At 40.5% G+C, this 23,167-nt stretch overlaps 1 protein-coding gene across 3 annotated transcripts in view; it reads right to left on the bottom strand.

The window, feature by feature from the left end:
• cac (cacophony) overlaps window positions 1-23,167 on the bottom strand; it is a 435,895-nt gene that overhangs the window by 80,022 nt on the left and 332,706 nt on the right. For all 3 annotated transcript variants that reach the window (XM_065237935.1, XM_065237936.1, XM_065237937.1), the window contains exons 26-28: window positions 14,809-14,936; window positions 14,538-14,740; window positions 14,264-14,472 (exon numbers count right to left, since the gene is read on the bottom strand). In XM_065237935.1, the coding sequence (XP_065094007.1) occupies window positions 14,264-14,472; window positions 14,538-14,740; window positions 14,809-14,936 (540 nt within the window). The remainder of the gene's footprint in view (window positions 1-14,263; window positions 14,473-14,537; window positions 14,741-14,808; window positions 14,937-23,167) is intronic.

Here is a 23,167-nt window from a genome sequence, read left to right as displayed (position 1 = left end):
ATCTGATCAACCTGAGTCTTGAAAAAAAAAATCCAAAGGAATCTATGGACATCTCTGATCAACTGAAGGTCTTTGGCATAATTCCTGGTCAATCATATCTGAGAGGCGTTACTTGAGCAATTGAACTGTTGAAGATCCTCAGAAAAATATCAAACCAACCTGAAGTCTTGAAAAAATATCCAATTGATTTTATGGAGGTGAAGATAATTCCTGGCCAAACATATCTGAGAGGCGTGACTTGAATTATTGAACAGTTGAGTTCAGAACAATATCTGATCAACTGAAGTCTTGCAAAAAATATCCAAATGAGTTTATGGAGATCTCTGATCAGCTGAAAACCAACCTGATATCTTTAAAAATATCTGAGAGACGTGACTTAAATTGTTGAACAGACTTCAAAAATATCCAATGACGTTATAGACATAGTTGATCAACTGTAGGTCTTTGGAATGATTCCTGGTCAACCTAATATGTTCAAAAGATATTTAAGAGACGTGACATGATATTTTGGAATGTGGCAGATCTTCAGATCAATGTTTGACCAATCTGAAGTTTTGAAAAATTATCTAAAGGATTTTATGGAGATCGATGATCAATTGAAGTTCTTTGGTATAATTCCTAGTTAAACTGATATCTTTAAAAAAAAATATCTGAGAGACGTGACTTAAATTGTTGGAAAGTTGAAGATCTTCAGAGCAATACCTGATCAACTTCTTCTTCTTCTTCTTTTTCTTCTTCTTCTTCTTCTTCTTCTTCTTCTTCTTCTTCGCATTTCAAGCGTATTGCATATCGCATATTAGTGTTCTAGATGCCCTTCCACAGTTATTGATTGAGCGCTTCCGATGCCTGTACCATTTTTTGCATTGGTATAATTGTGTGGCAAGTACAATCATCCCAAGTAACAATCTAAATGCTTGGAAGATTTATTCTTATTTTATCATTGTTTTATCATAGCATCCCTTCCAGCCTGTGGTTGTATTACGGTTTTGTGTGCTTGTCATAAAATCAGGCCGTCAAGTCGTCTATAAAACTGTTTTATGACTACTAAATTAAAACTCAGACTTCATAGTTTCAACGGTAGCTGTAAGGTGGTTCTGCATCACTACTTATAACTGAAGAATAAAACCAAAACAAAACACACAATTATGTTTTATGGCACACTTTTTAAGACCGATATAAAACTTGAAGCAGTCTTAGACCTTCATTAAAGCTTCATTACAACTATCATCTTTATCAGAGGCCTAAGATTCCCAGATAAGAAATATACTGCTACAACAAAAAGTACTCTGAATTTTTTTGTCATTATAAAAAACAAATCTATTCAGATACATGAAATGAAAACCCCTTCAGTGCTTCTGAACACGATGAAGATGAGACGATCGACAATATGAAACTCCTGGAGGAACTACAGTTATACGATCCCTACATAAGGCACAGTGCGGTGAAGGAGCTCTTAAAAATATTGAACAAGCGGCTTTCCGATACACTTCCGAAAGATCCACGAACCCTTCTTAAAGCAACGCCGACAGTTTCACTAAATCCGTTTGGAGATGGCCAGTATTGACATCACGGCTTTAAACCTTGTATTGAAAAAGCTTTTAGTGGATCCAATAAGCATTTCTTACATCTTGATTACAAGCGAAAATAGGAGGATCGCTTGGAATGTTGACTTTTTGACAGGTGGTCATGGTTTTTGTTTTGTTTTGATTCGCTGTACCAAATAAAACCAGCAAGCTTGTTATATAGCTTAAATATAACTTAACGCTCTCAATTTGGACTACGAAATGCTAAGATACAACCATTAGGTTTATGTTATGCTATAGAATTAAAATCTAGGAGAATATGTTATATTGAGGTATTTTTAAGGAGTAGCAAGTTATAACGAAAAAAAATGTCGCCGTATGAACAAATTTCACACAGTATGAATAATTACGCTTTAATTGATAGGCAATAAAACACTTTCATACATCTATGTATAATTAAATAATATGTGACTGGTTATTGCTCAACAGTAGTAACAGTTTTGTACTAAATAGATAATCTTTGAATGACTCTTTAATGCATGGTGCTAATGCAGACAAATTAAAAATATCCCTATATTTTAGTATTCATATGGCGCACTAAATTTATGCTCCTATTTGGTATAATAATCACCATAAATATTGCACGGCATGCTGTGAAGCATATACAGATTGGTTTAAAATTATAATAAAGTCGTCTTATTTTCAATGTACAATAATATCAGCCATTATTACCAACTGACAAGGATCATGATTTCACATCAAACATCGAAAGAATAAAACCACAATAAAATATTTCTCAATATTAACTATCATCCAAAAACCCCAACTTAAAACCTTCAAAGTTGTCAAAATGTTTTGCGTATCATGTTTTATCAACTTCTTCAGGAGCGATTTATGCGGTTGTAATATAGTTTTATGGTAGTCATTAGAAGGCTGTTAAAACTTTCTGACCTGGAGGAGGTTTTATGTTTTCATTTTTAACAATCACGTCTAGAGTGTGATAAAACTGACATAAATCCTATGCTCCTAAAGTAGTTCGCATATCAAGTTTTAATGACTGCATTAAAACTGGGCCAATTGGCCATGACATGGCTGTATTGCGGTTCTCAGGAGATTGTTAAAGCAATGTGGTCGTCAGTGAAGGTTTTGTAATTTGGTTATATCAACTGCTATAAAACTTAAATAAAACAAAAATTGTTGCTTGGGATACTCTATACCCAGGGAAGTCGAGAAATTTTCCAACCCGAAAAATTCCTAGACCGGACCAGGAATCGAACCCAGCCACCTCCAGCATAGTCTTGCTTTGTAGCTGCGCCTTTACCGACTGAGCTAAGGGAGGCCCCCTGATCAACATTAAGCCATAAAACTTCCGAAATGTTCCTAGATCTTCCGTCCAGTTTATAGAACTTCCTTACAGTTTACAGGACTCCAATAAATTTAATTTTTTAATTTTTTTTTATATATTTGTAGAACTCCCACGGAATTTTCGAGCAGTTCAAAGAACTTCCGAGTAGTTCCCATAAGTTCCGAGCAGTTCACAGAACTTTCAAGCAGTTCACAAAACTTCCGAGCAGTTCACAGAGCTTCCTAGATGTTCACGAAACTTCCGAGGTATTCATACAACTTCAAAGATTCTCGTAGAGCCCAAGTTTTAAGCCTTGTTATTAGACGAGTAAAGGAAAAAAAAAATAAAAGATTTTCATATATCTTCCGAGATGTTCATAGAACTTCCAAGATCAGCATTGAATTTCCAAGCAGTTCATAGAAATTCCGAGAAGCTTATAGAACTCCCAAAACTCTCATTGAAAAAGATTTTCATGAAACTTCCAACATGAGCATGGAACTTCTGAGATGATCATAGAACTTGCGAAAATTTAATAGCACTTCCGAGCAGTACATAGAGTTTCCAAAACGTTCATAAAACTGTTCCAAGTAGTTAACAGAACATCCCAGCTGTTTATAGAACTTCAAAGCAGTTCACAGAACTTCAGAGATGCTCATGAAACTTCCCAGGTCTTCATACAACTTCAGAGATTATCATAGATCTTTTGAGATGTTCATATAGCTTTCGAGCAGTTTATAAACCTTCCGAGCAGTTCACAGAACTTCCGAGATGTTAATGAAACTTCCAAGGTCTTCATACAACTTCAGAGATTCTCATAGAACTTCCGAGATGATCATTGAATTTCCAAACATTTCTTGGAAATTTCGAGAAATTTATAGAACTTCCGAGGTATTCATGAAACTTCCGAGATGAGCATGGAACTTCCGAGATGATCATAGAACTTGCGATAATTTAATAGTACTTCCGAGAAGTACATAGAGCTTCCAAAATGTTCATTAAACTTCCGTTAAGTTCACCAAACCCCAACGCGATTCAAAATATAACTTTTTTTTTCCGTTTTTGTTTTATTTGTTTCCTCCAAGGTTTCCCCTTTACCATAGATTCAAACCAATTTTATGTCGCTATAAAATCGCCCCTAGTGTACACTACGGACACGCAAAAATCAATTATAAAAAGTCTGTCGTAAACAACGCCTTGTGTGTTCAACGCTTAATAGTCAGATGCAAATTTGAAACAATCTATTCCGTACGAGCAGCGGGACTTGACAGTGGACTCGGTGAATTTTCTTCTGAATAGCACAATATCAGAAAACAGTCTCCGTTAAGTGATTTTTAACCGCTAGAAGTGTCCAAGTCCACCTTACCAAGGGCCTGTCTACCATGTTAGGTGCGGCACTCATCATTAGGAGCCTACTAATGGGAAGTTGATTTAGAACACGGATTTGGAACCTTACCCTAGTCGAAAGTTATGCGCCAACCAATATTGCCGATCTATACGGCGACGACAATTTTTACAGTCCACTGAATGTCATCTTAGATAAAATATACAAGAGTGCCATCAAGATTTACACTGCACTCTGGTGACTTCAATACGAAGATCGACTCATAAAACATGGACTGCGAGCGTGTCATGAGATGCCATAGTCTTGTTGGAGAAATGAGCAACCAAAAGAACAAAGTTACCAGAATCAGCCAAAAATGGAGACGAAGTCTTGTTGATGCTCAGAATTAACGCAGCGCCGACATCATTTTTCTAATTGGTGAGGTCCACCTACGCATTTCCTGAATCCACTAGTGGCAAAAGGCGAGACTTGGACGGTGATGAAACACACGTCGACTAGAAGATCCAGCAATTAAAGGGGTTGAGTTGAAGAATTTAAGACCCAGACAGTGGATGTTCCAGAAGGTGGCAGCGAACAAGAGCAGTGGATGGCCATCAAGAATGCCTTTATCGAGTCTTTGTTTATTTATTTATTTGATAAGGCTCAAAAGGATTAACTTTACAGAGCCGAGGATTCTTGTTCACTATACACTACATCTTAAAAGTATAGTCAAAAGGTACAACACAATAAACATTTTATCTTCCGCTATCCAATGAGCCTCCTCCACCAGAACAGGAGCCGCTTCCAGTGGTTTCATTGTATGGCAGATTCGCCAACGGGGAGCAGAGCGCTTCTATTGTAACGTGATCAGCACTCACACATTCATCACAAAACGGTTGCTTTCCATAGTCGACGGCGCATCGTCAAAAAGAATTACTGATGAAGAACAATGACGAGGACCACACAATGGTTGCTGCCGACGATCGCGTGACACACATTGACACATTGAGAGTGGTCTGCTTCTGCCGACAGCCGAGTGAAAACATCCTTTATCGAGTGGGCATGAACTGGATGAGCTGAACACTCAGAGAAGAAGGAGAATATTGATGAGCGTTGAGAAGCAAAAGCCGCGATAGAGTGGCCGAGAGTCAGACCAGCCAAGCATCAAGCCTGCCAACGATATTCGGCGCTAGAGAAGAAAGTTAAGCACACTTTTAGATATGACAGGGAGTATGGGTGGAATTTCTGGCCGACAAAGAGGAGAAAGTCGCAACAACTAGTTGCTTACCAACCTCACTGTCCAGCTGAAGCGTTGGTTTGAGCACTTCGAAAAAAATCTTCAAGTTTTGAGGGTCATATTGTCACGGTACGTGTCATCCTGGAGCAGGTCAACGAATTCCATGAGTTCCTGTAATTGGTATTCATTGGCTACGAAAAAGCAATCGATTGACTCAATTAAGAGTATTTGTGATGCGCCTTAAGACGCAAGGGAGTCGTTGGACTGTGGCAAGCAGTGATGACATAATCATTAACAAATTTATATTTTCCGCCCTCATTCGGTCTCAATATCACGCGTGATATTTGAGCAAAATATCATGCCTGATATTAATTTTACAAGCTCCTTTGATATTGCGATACTATTCACAACTAGACATATATATGTGCCTATACACGCGTAAAGTCCCTGGCCCAGACATAAAAAAAAAACTGATCACTTGGGAAGCCTGGAATAGGGACTGCATTAACTCCCGCGACCTCTCATCAGGCAAATCGGAGGATCCAGCAGACCATCGCTCGCGAATTGTCCTCTCCCGCCTAATATCTGGCCATACTTGCCTTTCCTACAACCTCAGTGGAAACGGTGATTTCCACAAGACCTGCTCCCTATGCCACATTCATCACTCCATAGAGCATTTCCTATGTCACTACCCCCAATACCAGGGAGCAAGAGAACTTTATGGGATTCCAAGCAGTGTAAAAGGCTCGCTCAGCAATGACGAAAGCCGGACCGCTGCTCTACTAGGTTTTCTTAAAGAGGCAGAACTCTTCCACCTAGTTTGACAGCTACCACTTCGGTGCTCGCTGCCGGCAGCGGACCCCTCACTGAAGCCTGCTACCGGTGGCATCCTCCTCTTCATCATGGACCGACCACCCGCACCATCACCTGGATGACCGACCCTAAACTGGCCAATGAGACAACCAAGACGGCACAACCAGAACCCACTCGCAAAGACCCATTGACCATTCCTGACAGCAAACTAGACAGAATACATCACTCTGTTTAACAAAAAAAAAACTCTGTTTTAGGGGGACCACTTCTGGGGGCCCATCCTTCTTCCCGGAGACCCCCTCGGAGATCCCCAGAGACGAACCATCCAATGACTGAAAGTCTCTTTAATAAAGTAACTGTAGTGTATGTAAAATAATTTACGATCGAACTATATTCATTCTGGCAACACTGCCGTTAAGTTATCAAATGTAAAAATTAAAAGATAGTATCGCCTTTTCGTCGGTAATCGTTTTATTCATTTTAGTCGGTTCGACTATTAAACCAGACAATCAAAGTTTTTAAAAAGTATTCGTGGTTGTCTTCTCTACTTCCGAGATCCCAAAATACGTAACATTTTGGTGTCAGAAGTGGGATTTAGAGGCAATTTTTCCGGTCGAAAGTAAGACGCGTACGTTTCGGTCCCGCGAAAAGCAAAATGGCTACTGCAGAGCTAATGGAATCTCTCACGCGGATGTTAGCCGATGCTCTGAAATCATCCATTGAAACTTTGGGACAAGTGAACCCCGCTAGAGAAGCAACAGTGCCTACCGTCAAAACACCCTCGTTTTCAGTATCCGAGTATCGTTCCACGGATAACACGTCTGTGTCGGATTATTTCAACCGCTTTGAGTGGGCTCTGCAATTGAGCAATATTCCTGCAGCTCAATACGCACACTATGCTCGAGTGCATATGGGTACGGAACTGAACAACGCCATCAAGTTCCTAGTGAGTCCCCGCGATCCGGCAGAGATCCCATACGATGAGCTCCGTACGGCATTAGTCGACCACTTTGACCAGGCAAAGGACAAGTACGTTGAGAGCATCAAATTCCGGGAAATAGTGCAGCAGAAAGGCGAATCAGTTTCCAGTTTTGTTCTCCGGCTCAAGCAAGGTGCTGCTAGGCTACGAGCGGCCGAAGACACGGAGAGTAAACTCTGGCAGTTCCTCCTCGTCATATCAATTAAAACCGCACAAACAAAAGTGGAGTGATAAACAAACACACGACCCGAGTATGTGTAGTGGATGTGGCGGTAAACATTCTCGTAATCATTGTAAGTTCCGTGATGCAAAGTGCTACAACTGCGAGAAGAAGGGCCATATTTCCAAAGTCTGCAGAACTGGAAGGCAGCAATCTCAGGACCAATCAACCTCCCAGGTGCAATCGGAAGAACAACCAGCCTTGCAAGTGGACCTCGTTCAGTCACTTGGCAAAATTCATTCCATCACCACGTCAGGGAAGCGAGCCATCAACGTAACCATCGAAGGACACAAGCTAGAAATGGAAGTGGATACCGGAGCACCGTGCGTAATCATCAGTGAAGCTAAACTACGAGCGATCAAATCCTCCTTCACACTGTTGCCAACAGACCGACAATTCTCTAGTTACACTGGGCACCGCATTCAGTGTTTGGGACGTCTTCCAGTGAACGTTAGCATCGGGACGACTACTCGTAAACTTGATTTGTATGTCGTGTCTGGAGACTATGATACGCTTTGTGGTAGAGAGTGGATTTCACAATTGACGAGAGAAGTGAATCTGAACGAGCTGTTCGCCCAAAGTGGTGCGGTGCAATCGTTAGTGTCTACCCTTTCTACGTTGCTGATGGATCAACGCCAGTCTCTATCGAAGCTGCTAGCAAACTACGAGGACGTTTTCAGCGACACTCCTGGTAAGCTGATAGGACCTCCTGCATCCGTGCATCTGAAACCAGGTACAGTTCCAGTTTTTGCTAAAGCTCGAGACGTACTGCTGGCATTGAAGAGCCAGTATGCACAAGAAATCGACAAGATGCTTGCAGCAGGTGTGTGCGAGAGAGTCGACTACTCCGAATGGGCATCCCCCACACACATCGTAGTGAAGAAGAATGGAAATCTACGAATCACCGGAAATTATAAGCCTACAGTAAATCCCCGGATGATCATCGACGAACACCCGATTCCTAAAATCGAATCCATCTTCCATCAAATGAGAGGAGCAAGTCTGTTCTGTCACTTGGACGTGACGGATGCTTACACCCACCTCCCAATCGACGCAGAGTTTCGACAGGTACTCACACTCAACGCACCGACACATGGGTTGGTTCGTCCGACAAGAGCGGTCTACGGTGCAGCCAACATCCCTGCGATCTGGCAACGTCGTATGGAAGCAGTGCTTCAAGGTTTGTCCAATGTCATTAATTTTTATGACGATGTTATAGTATTTGCAGATTGTTTCGAAAACCTGCTGATTGCCCTCACAGCAGTTTTCGAAAGAATGAAGCATCGCGGTTTACGTCTAAATCGTTCAAAATGTGTTTTCGCCACCCCGGTTCTCGAATGCCTGGGCCACAAAATTGACGCTAACGGGTTGCACAAATCGGACCAGCCATTCGTAATGCAGCTCGTCCGTCAAATCCGGATGAGCTACAGGGAAAAGCCACATACTACAACGCTTTCATTCCCAATCTCTCCACTCGAGCTCGCTGTCTGCGCGACATGTTGAAAGGGGAACCTTTTGTGTGGAAACATGAGCGGGTCACAGCATACGAAGACATCAAATCAGCCCTCATTTCGCCGCAGGTGCTGATGCAATACGATCCAGAACGTCCTTTGATGTTGGCCACGGACGCAAGCAAAACCGGCTTGGGAGCTGTTCTTTCACACCGACTGGGAAATGGACTGGAACGCCCTGTTCCATGTCTCCCACGGAACAACGTTACCCGCAGATTGATAAGGAGGCTCTCGCCATCGTATGGGCAGTCAAGAAGTTTTTCTACTACCTATACGCTCGAAGATTCACGCTGATCACCGATAATAAGCCATTGAGTCAAATTCTGCACCCGACGAAATCGCTTCCAATCCTGTGTATCAGCAGAATGGCCAATTATGCTGATTATTTGGCACACTTTAATTACGATGTCGTGTATAAATCAACGAAAGAGAACGTCAATGCAGACTACTGCTCTCGAATTCAACGACAACCAGCTACCAACGAATTAAACAAACTATCTTTCTGTGAGGGAAGAGATATTGGTGACGACGAGTTCGATCTGTTTGCCCTTCACCAAATCGCACAACTACCAATTCGCGCTGAACACATCGCTCGTGAAACGCGCAAAGATCCTGGCCTTGGTAAGATCGTTCAACTGTTGGAAGCAGGCACCGATCTGTCACGATCTGGCTACAAAGCACCGGAGGCAAAATACTCACTTGCTGCAAATTGTTTGCTATTTGAGCATCGAGTAGTAGTACCGTCCGTTCTCCGTACGTCAGTGTTAAACGATCTTCACGTAGCACACATTGGTATTGTGAAAATGAAAGGACTTGCACGTTCGTTTGTTTACTGGCCAAGAATCGATGCGGACATCGAAAGAACGGTGAAATCTTGCTGTGAGTGTGCTCGTCAAGCGCACGCTCCACCCAAATTCAGCAAACATCACTGGCAGTATCCCAAAGGCCCCTGGGAGAGGATACACATTGATTATGCAGGTCCAGTGGCAGGTTCAATGCTGCTCATTGTAGTCGATGCGTACAGTAAATGGTTGGAGGTCAAGGTCACCGCCTCTACAACAACAGCAGCAACGATTGGGATTATGGACGAGCTATTTTCCCGTTATGGAGCGCCAGTCACTGTTGTTTCAGACAACGGTCCGCAATTTACGGCCGCGGAATTTAAGGAGTTTCTGCAGAAAAGTGGAGTCAAGTACCATAAGTTGTCGGCCCCCTACCACCCCGCAACGAATGGTCAGGCCGAACGTTACGTTCAGACGACGAGGGATGCACTGAAGGCAATGGGAACCACAGCGTCGACGTTGCATTCAAACCTGAACGTTTTCTTACAGAAGTATCGTTTAGCTCCACATGCAACCACCGGAGAATCACCGTCCAAATTGTTCCTTGGGCGAAACCTCAGAACGCGTTTAGATCTCCTCAAGCCTGAAGATGTTCACCTGAGAGTCACGAAAAAGCAGCAAACCAATTTTGACCGAACTTTTCGTGAATTCAGCTCGGGTCAACCTATCTATTTTCTTTCCGGTAATTCCCGTATGGACAAGTGGATTCCTGGTGTGATTGCAGATCGACTAGGAGATCTCCACTAAGAAATCGACTACGCTGGAAAACGGTTCAAATTCGTTCGAGGCTCGGTGCAAACGGTCATCTCATGGTTGAAGCACCCGAAGCAGAAAAGTCAAGCCAGCAGGATGTGCCACGACGTGTTACTGTTCAGTTCTACGATAATGGTGTTACAGTTCCGAGAGCACCATCAACTCCGCTGAATCCAAGGAATCTTCGAGGTGCTCCTGCCGAACCAGTTACTCCAGAGTTTCATACGCCATCTGGTAGCCCAGTTCATCAAGATGCAAATTCTTCTCCCTTCATAGTGCGTCGTTCGACAAGAGAACGCCGCCCTCCCCGCAAATACTCACCGTAGACGTTTCAGTTCGAAAGGAGGGAAGAAATGTTGTGTATGTAAAATAATTTACGATCGAACTATATTCATTCTGGCAACACTGCCGTTAAGCTATCAAATGTAAAAACTAAAAGATAGTATCGCCTTTTCGTCTGTAATCGTTTTATTCATTTTAGTCGGTTCGACTATTAAACCAGACAATAAACGTTTTTAAAAAGTATTCGTGGGTTGTCTTCTCTACTTCCGAGATCCCAAAATACGTAACAGTAACCTAACCTAACACAACGTATAAAGTATAAGCTGAAAGTTGAATCGATGCAAACATGATACCGTTGTCTTAGAGATAGAAGGTATAATAATGTTATCTTTTTTCTCTTTACCGATGGCAGACACAAATCGAGTGCTGCCAGGCGTTATGAAAGTTTCGGTTGCGTTCGAGTGTAAAGCAGAAATCGTGAAACTCAATTTCACCACAGTTTGGTGAAATTTTCTGCTGGAGAGTTTTGTTAGCTTGATATTTCGATCAGCAATATCACAGCTTGCAATATCAAACAAAGTTTTTTGCTTGTTGATTTTTGTCAACAAAAATCAAGGGTGATCTTGTTCTTTAGAGGGATTGGATTTTTTGAGGGGGGGGGGCACCGGATGTATTTCTAAGCTGAAGGCTTGAAAACAGTCAGAGAAGCAACAACTGGACGAAGATCGAAGTGTCAGAAGTTTGGATAATAGTTCTTATGCAAGTGTGGTAGTTGGTGGTGCGATTGAGCTGCTTGAAAGAGAACAGAAAATGAGAACAAGGAAGCGCGAATTTGTGTATTATTACTGGAAAGACCTGACGTATTTAGCGGCAAAGGAACTGTTCAATCAACAGCATCGGAATGAAGAGAGGCAAACAGAAGAAGGAAGAAAGTTGCTGACACGTGAAAAAGCAAGCAGCAAGCATTTGTCTTCCAGGCAGAAATGAACTCATTTGTGACTCTATTTTTCTTTATTCATTGATACAAAGGCATTGTTTGAATCGATCTCGTAGGGTTTTATTAATATTTGAGCCTGTACAAATAATGGGATTATATAAAAAGGACAAGTTTTCGTACATATTATTAGATTTTGGTTTTTTAATGGTTTTGTTATTGCTTTGTTTATATTCATTTTTAGTTTGTTTGCTTTTTTATGTATGCCTGATATCGTTTTTTCTATCTTTTATACTGATTCAGGCTACTTATTCAATGGACTAGGACTAGCGAACATGAGATCGCCATAGAAGCTATAATGTATCTGGATGGATAAGATAGCACCTGTTCGTTAAATTAGGAGGTCAATCAAACTAATGTTCTACAAAAGGTTAAAATCTAGGTGATAAATTGAGTCTAAAATGTCTACTCAAATTTTCAAGATAAAGAAAAAGTAGCATAAGTTATTAAAGATTTCTAATTTTTTCTAGATCTCTAGCAGTACTACGCAATCCAGGGTATCAGGTTTGATCTTGTGTCTTCGAAGGGGTGTTTCAGACTAATCCCAAAATTGTGTAGCTCACGTGTGAAACAATCTAAATGAATAATAATCGATCACTCGAACAGTGAATCCAGCTGCCGATATCAACTAGCATACTACCTTCTACAAAATTCTCCAACGTCTATTCTTGGGCTTTTAATTGTGGGATTCGATGGGTCAGTTTGATCGTCTCCTGCTAAGAAGATATATGTGTATGTGTGCGAATGCCTAGGAAAATATGCCCTGGCATTGAACGACTTGAACTTGACGGCATTCGGTTGATGGCCAAGGTTGTTTATTAAGGAAAAGCTTAGTTTGCATACTTTTCTTTAGCACAGTTACTACTGTTTTAGGAGGATTCCTAATCTTAGGCTATGGTAAACCCTATTCTATCTACATTGTGTGTTGTTTGTGTCATCCGGTTTTGGTTCAAGGTGATTGTGATGACAAGTGTTTCGGTGTGAATTGAAAGTCATAATCAAACGGCCGTACTATTCTATTAGCGTAAAAATGCAGCATAAATGCGGTTCGCAAAGAGCAATGGAACAGGATTGAAAACCTTTCACTATGGCTCTATTCTAGGATTTTAACGGTTGCAAAACGGAAAACGAAAAAGGTTCCAAACAAAAAGCTAAATTATATAATAAAAAAACTGAAATTGCATTTTTTAAACTAACTGGTAACAACACGCACTGTGTAACTGGGATAAGTTGAAACAGATCGAAATCATAGATATAAATGGGAAAAAATTAAACCAAAGCTAAAAGTTTGTAAAAGAGAGGAAGGTGGAAAACGGAAAACGAAAATCGAAAACAACTCGACTTGTAGCATTTAATAAGAAGAAGATAATAAAAAATGGTGAGTAATACCGGCAGTCTGGCCGTGGGACTATTTTTGCTTGCATCTTGTGCCTGGAAAAGTGAACGGCCGTGATGTAACGAAATTGATATTTGAATAGTGTGCTAATTTGCATTGCTGGTAAGAATAAAAGTTGAAAATCTGCTGTTCTACCTACATCGTAACTAAAAAGTTCTTTCAAACGATACTATTAGTCTCGTGACAAAGTGATGGAAATGCGATAAGTATCAATGTTTCCATCACTTTTCAGGTCATATATTTCACATAAATCTGCAATTGAGGTATTAGCAATATTGAGATGATCAAAACAATAAGTCAATTCTAAACAAATGATTGCGTGACATAATGACGTAACGAAATAGGGTGATTGTAACGGAATGGAAAAAGATGAATCTAAACATAGAATTGAACTCAAACAGAAGAACAGAGAGAAAGTTCAAAGACAGAGACAGTGTATGGAAACAGTGTCAAGTACTCAGTAAATCTCGGCTAGACGGCGAATAACCGCATAAAGAACGACGCTATAACGAACAAACGAAATCAACACAAAAGTGACAATGGAAATTAAAAATCTTGTACGTTCGGGTCGATCAGTATCGATATACGAGTTAAGTGTGTCGACTTCACTAACTGAAGCGCACCGAAACAACAACAGGATTCGAAACTGGTTGAAACAATAAGTGAACAGAAAATTAGAACTTTAGTGTACTTCTGGCAATAGACGAAACAAACAATTCAAATTAACTAACAACATGAAACGAATGTTGATTAAAACATATTGTATCCAAGGAAAAAATAAGTAAATCATAAAAAAAATAAACGCATTTTTAGTATCGGTTTTCCTCTTTTTTGAGTGAAACTAGAATCTACTCGGTTTGGTATTAAATAAATTTTGTTTAGCATATTTCTTGTTTTTCGTTTGATTTGTGAAGTTTTTCAACAAATCTGTCTAGTGTAATTCAATTGGATCATATTTTATGTTGAAACCGAGGAAAATTATTGAAACTTCCTTGAAAACAGAACAGAAATAGGTAACTCAGTGTAAGCCGCATGCCATCCACTTACCGGCAGATCCGACTCGATCTGTCCAAACTTGGTATTGCGCCAAGATTCCAGAATGAGCAATCCGGCGTAGATTTTGCCTACCGTCAGCTTGCCCGCGTTAAGTTCGTCCTTTCGAGGCACCAGCAGGTCGAGTAATTTTTTCGCTTGCAGTGGCCAAATGTGGCTGATCGTGTGTCGCAGTTCCTGGTCCGCTTGGTCCATCTCCTCGGCTGCAGAAGTGGGGGCAAATGGATCATCATCAACCTGCATAAACAACCAACCAGGGGAAGCTTACCAGTTCTCATTTTGATGTTGAGGTTTTCCCGGATCAGCGCGAACAGGGTCGTCGTAAAGCCGACCTTGCCATCGGCGTCCAGTGGCATGTTCATTCGTATGAGCTTCTTGTAGGCGAGTCGGTTGGGACATTTGTTACCAAATCCCAAAGGAGGATCCATGTTTTTCAACATATCATACATTTCTGAATAATGTATTTTACCCCTGGAAAGATAGAAAAATATCTGTATTTCTGAGATTCTGAGCACAAGAGTTGAAATGTGGATGCTTACGTAGCATTTGGATCGTACTCGGCCCATATCCGTACAAATTCATCAAGATGATGAGCACCGAGAATACTGGAATCACGTGTCAAATAGTCAAAGTTGTCCATAATGACAGCGACGAACAAGTTCAACATCTGAAAAGGCAGGACGGATATCAGGTTACAAAATTTGCTTTCAAAAATCATATTATGACAACCAGCATCGATCGTATTTACTGTTTAGGACCAACATATTTAAAATATATCTGTTATTTATCAGAGACAAACAAATAACCAGTCCAATAACGGTACGGGTTGGAATGTTTCTTGTTCATCACTGGCACAAGTGATGCACATACTTAGACAGTACTCAGCCTACAAGACATTATGGAAGCACGTTCCACCTCCGTTTCAGTTAAGAATCAATACACGCCGCTGCATCAGCATGCATTCAATCATCAATCTCAATCGTTATGATCCTAAATTCAGGAATACGGTAAAAGCGAAGACAACAAATCAAGAAGACTGGGAACTCTTCCATTTTCTCATACGAACGCTACGAGACAGGTACAATCGTGTCTTCTGCCGCTCAAAGGTAAATGCTTCGAACGAATTTGATAGCAAAGATTACATCCTCAGAAGAAGGGTTTGTGTATTTGCTCATTTTTCTATGCGTTGCTTCCACCTTCACTCAAGCGCAGCGCCACTGTATTTGTCGCTTGGATTGATTTGTTGTCTTCGGTAAAAGGCTGACCTTGAGATGTTGCCGTCGTGGCCTCATACACCTCATACGTGCACCTGCTTACATGCTTAGAAATAAGTTTTGTCGAATTCCTTACTAAAGGGCAAACACGAAATTATTGTAACACATTTAATTTGCTTTGAAATTTCACGCATTTATCAGGTAAAAGCCAAATTTGTAGGGTGGTCCTATACATTTATTCAGATCAGTATACATATATTGGATACATTTTTGGGGGTTGTTTAATAAAATGCCCGACACTTGTGCCTCACGCCATCCATAAGAGCTTGTACAATCCGAGGGGGACGACTCTATCTACGCTGCAGGAAAGATTGTGTTGTGCTGTGGCTAGCTGCTCGCACGATCAGTAGATAGAAAGAAGATTGATGAAGATTCTGAAGATTACCTGCAAAAAGATGATGCGCGATGCAAGTAGATGCGAGGAATGCAAGAAGATTTTTCGAAGATTGATTCGCTTTCCTCCGTATGTCATTTGCATCCTTTACTTTCTCTTTCTGAGTTCCCGCTTCATAATGGCCCAATAGGTTTCAATTGGGCGTAGTTCTGGACAGTTCGGTGGACTCATGTATTTGGGGAAAAATGCAGTGAAATGACCTAACACCTTTCCAGCATGCTTTTAAAATAGTGACATGAAGCTAAGACGGGCCAAAACAATGGTTTTTCACTGTGCTGCCTCAAAAATGGCAGCAGACGTTTTTGTAGCATTCATTTTCGTATATTTCACCATTGATGGTGCTCTTTGTAACGAATCTTATACTTCTTTTTCCACAGGTGTAAATAGCCTGCCAAATAAGGTATATTGATGCAAATTTCGACATTTTCTTTTTCTTGAAACGACCATCCAATTGGAACTTATCTTTTCCAGTGTAAAACTCCTGTCCTAGTATTTGTTTTTCCGTGTAGAGCTTCCTTGCGCGGGTTTTGGCAACCGTTTGCTGGCTTTCATCGCGGTTTTTGACAGTTTTGAACCTTGAATGCATGTAATCCAGCTCTTGCCTTGACCTTCTGTACTTAACTTTGCAAAACACCGACCTTTTTGGCAACATCACATGTTGAAATGTTGGTATTTCGGTGGAAATTACCTTCACCTTTCCCTCCGACTTCCTACATGCTGCTGCCGGTTTTATTCCTGCTCCGTGCTTGTGATCCAATGTCAACCGATCCTTGAACTTGTTTATAACTCTTGATACGGTTGAATTATTGATATGCAGAATTTTACCTAAAACACGATGGGACAGCTCCGCATTTTCCATGTGAGCATACAGAATTTGATCACGCGTCTTCACTTGGCTCACGTTGGTTAATGTCCGCCTGGTAAGAATAATGATACAGACAGTTGTGAGTGTTGCCATAATTTCGTGCTCACCCATTACTCCCGTGATAATTTAATTGATCTCATGATGGAGTAGGAGGAAATGATGCAAAACGCGCCACCACTATATTTCACTTAACAGACACTTCGATCAACTTTTTATTCCACCAACAGGTAGTATTTTGCAAAAATAAGAGCATTACTAACATTGGATATATTAATCAACTTGCTGCATTACCAGCTCAAGCTTCTAGCTACCGTCCAATAAGTTTGCTTTCTTTAATAAGTTTGGATTTCACCATGGCATTCAACTATTCATCAATTCTTAAGAGTTACCAACTTAATTCGCTCAAACAAATCTTAATGCTGCTCAACTGGAGTTTCTCTTGAGACATAGAAAAAGCATTCGACAATGTTTGCCATAAAGGTATGATTGCCAAATTGAAAAAGTTTAATTTTCCACTCTTAATTATGAAATTATTTCAAAATTATTTAGCTGACATAACTCTGCAGGTAAATTATAAAAATTCCAAATCTGATCGACAACCTGTTAGAACTGGAGTTCCTAAGGGTAGCATTCTTGAGCCTATATTGTGTAACATTTTCACTTCGGACCTCCCTGATCAGGGTTGCCACAAATATTTGTTCGCTGATGACACAGGCATTTCCGCTTATTTACAAAAGTGGAAGATTTCTTCGAGAACTCAACTTATAATATTTCCACATTAGCCTAGAGCTTCCTTTTTGAAACCTAGTAGTAGTCACATAGTTACTAAGAATGGAATTCCAATTCCTTGGTCAAGTCAAGTGAAATATCATGGATTAAAGGGCGAACACGAAATTATTGCGACACATTCAACAGGGCATAACTTTTTTACCATTGGGTAAAAATCAACCAAATTTTGCACACTTTCTCATTGATGTGTATTGTGTACATGCTGTCAAACTCGAAGTCGTGTTTTTCGATTCAACGAAAATGGAGGTGAACCAACGCGAGTTGAGAGAACAAATTCTTTCCAAACACCTGGAATTTCCTGACCTGTCGCACCGGCAGTTGGGAAAAATGTTGAACATTCACCATTCAACCGTCTCCAGAGTTTTGAAGCGGTTCCAGGAGCGGTTGACGTTGGACCACGGCAAAGGAGCTGGAAGAAAACCAGGACCGGAGAACAAAAAGACGGAGGGAAAGGTGAAGCGGATGATTAAAGCAAATCCCAACGTCTCAAGCCGTGATTTGGCTAAAAAGATCGGCATGTCGCAGAGCTACGTCCAGAATGCAAAGAAGAGAGCTGGACTACATACATACAAGGTACAGAACTTCCCAAACCGCGATGAGCGGCAACAATCGACGGCTAAAACTCGGGCACGGAAGCTCTACGAGAAGATGCTGACAAAATATGGCTGCTGTGTGATGGACGACGAAACGTATATAAAAGCCGATTTTAAGCAAATTCCGGGGTTGGAGTTTTTCACAGGCAAGAGCAAGTTCGATGTGAGCTTGATTGACCGCCCACGGTTGCTACTCTGTTACTGCCAGATCAGCTGTAATTACACAGAGAACCAATAGACGATGCTTGGGACTAGCAATCATCCTCAATGTGTAAAAACTGGTGATCTTAAATTAGGCAATACCAGCGCCGGCCGCGCCCGAACACAGGTCAAGAAAGGAATGGGAAGGATTGTGTTGACATGACACTCGCTTTGATGGAAGCCGAGAACACCTCTGCACTTCCACGAGGAATCACTGGGATGTTGGATAAGAGGGTTGGGTTTGCAGCAGGGTTCGTTTTGGTAAACGATAAGCTGAATTGATGTCCTAACGATCATATAACGCGAAGGAGCTTGGGACTAAACCCACGGTCTTCTGCTCAGTAAGCAAAAACGTTTGCCACTAGGCAGACGAGCACCTTTTTAATCACCGAGTTGCTGTTATTACCATGTAGTCATATTAACAAATAAAACGATTGACGAATCTTGAATGTGGATGGGCCTGAGATTAGACTCATGATGTTCTGCTCAGTAAGCAAAAACGGTTGCTCTAAGGCCACCGAGCCCCTCATATCACATAATACCGTTGCTCAAATTTGTGTATCCATTCAAACCCGGATCCAACGACAACAACGATTTTCGCAAAATACACGATACACAAGCGATTCTACCATAAAATCTCTTTGATATGTAAGGACCTGGGACCGCGTTTTTCTGCTCAGTAAGCAGGCCACTGTAACCGACGATCTTTCAAATCCGAAAACTAAAAACTACGAAAAAGTACTTAGGCCTTCATTAAGTTCCACTTTCACGCGACGTTCAATGATAGGGTCCTATCCAGGATTACATCTGAAAAATCCAAATCTGGCCAACGCCCACCTAAACCTGTTCTAATCCACCTGAAATGACTAACGAATAGAAGACTTTGACTACCCAGCCATGCAATAGTCTCATTCCGTGCCTTATGGCAACTTGATGATTCTATTGCGCTCATCTTTTGGCACCACCCAGGGGAGACTTGGTCCTGTACCCAATGCTAACTTATCTCCATTCCACTCAGCTACTCGCAATTTCTTGTGATATAGTGGGCGGAATATTATTATATAAGACAATTCAATGCAAACGTCTTTCCAAATTTGGCAGATCGACAGGTAATCGGTGAGTTACCACGATAGTTGCTATTCAACAACTCGACAACATCCCATCGTCAACGCCTGCTATGAGAATTTCCCATTGCAGACGTCAACGAAATGACGTCATCGAGCTATCGATCAACTACCCTGGTTATCGCCTGGTACCTTATAGCACGATGATAGGAGGCGAACCGGAAGAATCGATGAGCTACCTCTCCCCCACAGGCAAGAGCAAGTTCGATGTGGACGACAAATTTAAGAAGAAGAAAATGTCGAAGTTCGCCTCCAAATATCTCATTTGGCAGGCCATCTGCTCTTGCGGACTGAGGAGTGAGCCTTTCGTGACAAAGGGCACAGTAAATGGCGAGATCTACAAATCTGAGTGCCTCGAGAAGCGCCTTTTGCCGTTCTTGCAGCAGCACGACGAAGCTCCGCTATTTTGGCCAGATTTGGCATCATGCCACTATTCTAAAAGTGTCCTGGAGTGGTATGAGGCCAATTCTGTCCATTTTGTTCCAAAGGACACGAATCCGCCAAACTGTCCGGAGCTGCGCCCGGTGGAGCAGTACTGGGCAATAATGAAGCGGGAACTTCGGAAGAGCAAGAAGACAGTCAAAGACGAGAAGGACATGTTAAGAAAATGGAAAAAAAAACTGAGAAACTGGTACCGGATGACACTGTAAAGACTTTGATGGAGGGCATCAAGCGAAAATGCGTTCAATTTTACACTCAAGGCTCCATCGATTAACTTTTCTTTTGATTTTTGAAGTAAATAAATGTATAAAACTACCCTAAAATTTTGGTTTGATTCTAAACATTATAAGAAAATTGGCATGACATTTTCGGTGTCGCAATAATTTTGTGTTCGCCTTTTAGATCATGGCCCAAGATTGACTATTAAAGATCACATTGAGGGCATTCAAGCCAAATGTAATAAATGACGCATTTCACGCCAAATCGTATTCGAAGCTGGCAGCACCCTCTCAGATTTCAATGAAACTTTCTGGATGTGTGGACCTTGACTTAATAAGCCACTTTACATATACTTAGTTTTTTTTTTCAAAATCTAGATTATCTAGACTAACCTTTGAGAAGGGCCAAACTTCTTTTTTTGACGATATTATCAAAAAAATTTTTTGTAAAAATGACAACTCCAAAAATGTGTTGTATGGATGATTTATAGAAAATTGTGCAAATTATCAAAAAAAAAAAAAAAAAATTAAAAAATTCATTTGGAAACCTACATTGAAAAAAAAATCAATGTTTAAAGATTGAAGTCGATTTAAAAAAATTGCCTAGTTAGATTTGAATGAAACTTTGCCTCAACGTAGGTAATTATAGTTGAAGATGAGTCAAAATTCCTGAAGTGGACCACTGATTTTTCACAAATCATTGGATTCCATTCAAAATACGTCTATATATTGCTCTTACCACGACAAACAATAACCCAAAATATTTCGGCAAAATTCGAATTTAAACAAAAGTTATAAACAATTAAGTTTTTTTGACCCTTTTTCGAAAAATCTTATCTCTAGATCGGGCCAATGAATTTTTCTCCAGTTTTGATATAATCACAAGAAGACATGTTTCTTCCAAAATCACTAAAATTTATTCATCAAAAATGTAATTTGTTTATAATAATTACAATTTATTATCAACAAATGCAATTTTTATGGTGTTCCCCGCACGATACAAGATTGATTTTTTTTTAGAATTGTTCCTTGACTTTTTTCCCATACAGAACCGTTTCAACATTTTTGTCACCAGTATTGGGAGCCGAGTTATAGCAATTTTTGTAACGCGCCGCACCAAGCGCACGGCGCCGCGACGCGCCGCTCGCGCGCGAAGCGAGTCGCTACGCGCTCTTGGTCCGAACTCGTTTCCTCGTTTCGTCTTTCCCGATGCGTGAACGCGCGAGCGGCGCGACGCGGCGCCGTGCGCTTGGTGCAGCGCGTTACAAAAATTGCTATAACTCGGCTCCCAATACTGGTGACAAAAATGTTGAAACGGTTCTGTATGGGAAAAAAGTCAAGGAACAATTCTAAAAAAAAATCAATCTTGTATCGTGCGGGGAACACCATAAAAATTGCATTTGCTTATAAAAAATTGTAATTATTATAAACAAATTACATTTTTGATGAATAAATTTTAGTGATTTTGGAAGAAACATGTCTTCTTGTGATTATATCAAAACTGGAGATAAATTCATTGGCCCGATCTAGAGATAAGATTTTTTTTCGAAAAAGGGTCAAAAAAACTTAATTGTTTATAACTTTTGTTTAAATGCGAATTTTGCCGAAATATTTTGGGTTATTGTTTGTCGTGGTAAGAGCAATATATAGACGTATTTTGAATGGAATCCAATGATTTGTGAAAAATCAGTGGTCCACTTCAGGAATTTTGACTCAGATGCTAATTTCAAATAACAGACTTAAGTGGTAGAAGATGAGGAGGAGATGAAAGTATAGAATTCCGTTTTAGAGTACGGCAGTGTGAAAATTGCATATAGAGAGTAGGACAGCGAGCTAGGACAACTTTTAAGAAGGTACAAATCGGTTTTATCATCTCTCTTTACCAAACTTCCCCTTTGGAGAGGGACACGGGGGGTGGGGGGTACACCCCTCACCATCCCTCTCCAAAGGGGGAGTTTGGTAAAGAGAGATGATAAAACCAATTTGTACCTTCCTTAAAAGTTGTCCTAGCTCGCTGTCCTACTCTCTACAAGCAATTTTCACACTGCCGTACTCTAAAACAGAACTATCAATTCTATACTTTCATCTCCTCCTCATCTATCGTATAAAAATTACCCCTTTAGTCAGTTATTCGAAATTAGCATCTTCAACTATGTAAATCGTTGACTTCACGCAGAAGTAATACTAAACATATAATCAAAGTAGGTAATTTTGTTTACTACCAACCGTCCATGCATCGCGAGATGGGCACTATGAAGGAAAAACATTCTAACAAAAACTTTTTCATGTCTGAACTGATTTTTTTTTATTTTTATTTTCTATTTTCACACAAAACTATACCAGTGAAGCTCAAAACCATCTAAAATTCAATGAAGCTCGATTTGCAATTCAATTTTGTCTAATCAGCACTTAAGTTCACTTTGATTAATGGTACTACCATGGAGCTAAATCTAAGACCAGAAGGTCCCGAAGAAACGTGCTCAACTTTTTGGCTCAACTCTGGTACTCTCTTCGGTCCCAAGCTAATCAATGCACCCCTCGAAACATAAGAAATCCACGAACCCCTCATTTTGTCTGTCAAACTTTCATAGCAAATCAAAACAAACATAGTGTAGTACTAGAATTTCAACTAGAATGGGGCACGTTAATGGAGCCAATTTAAAATCGTTAGTTTCCACAATCATTGGACTAGGTACACAATCGGGCGTAATAAGTATTCACAAGCGATAAAGAAAACTCGTTGTGAATTTGTTCAAAGGAAGATTGATCAGCATCAAAATAACAGCAAAGAGTCATGGAAAATTTTGAAATCTTTATTAAAACCTAGTAATTGCAAACCGCGGTCCATAACTTTTAATGGCACATTAGAACAGTCAGAACAAGTAATTGCAGCTAAGATTAATGATTATTTCGTAAACAGTGTTTCATTGATTGATCAATGTATTAAATTGGTCGATGAACCTGACGAAATAATACAGCCAGTTAATAGTAGTTGTAGA

Source organism: Ochlerotatus camptorhynchus, unplaced genomic scaffold (assembly GCF_037179485.1).
Source record: "Ochlerotatus camptorhynchus isolate MF236.1 unplaced genomic scaffold, CSIRO-AGI_Acam_v1.1 ptg000663l, whole genome shotgun sequence".
Lineage (NCBI taxonomy): Eukaryota > Metazoa > Arthropoda > Insecta > Diptera > Culicidae > Ochlerotatus > Ochlerotatus camptorhynchus.
This window is presented reverse-complemented; position numbering and strand designations above follow the sequence as displayed.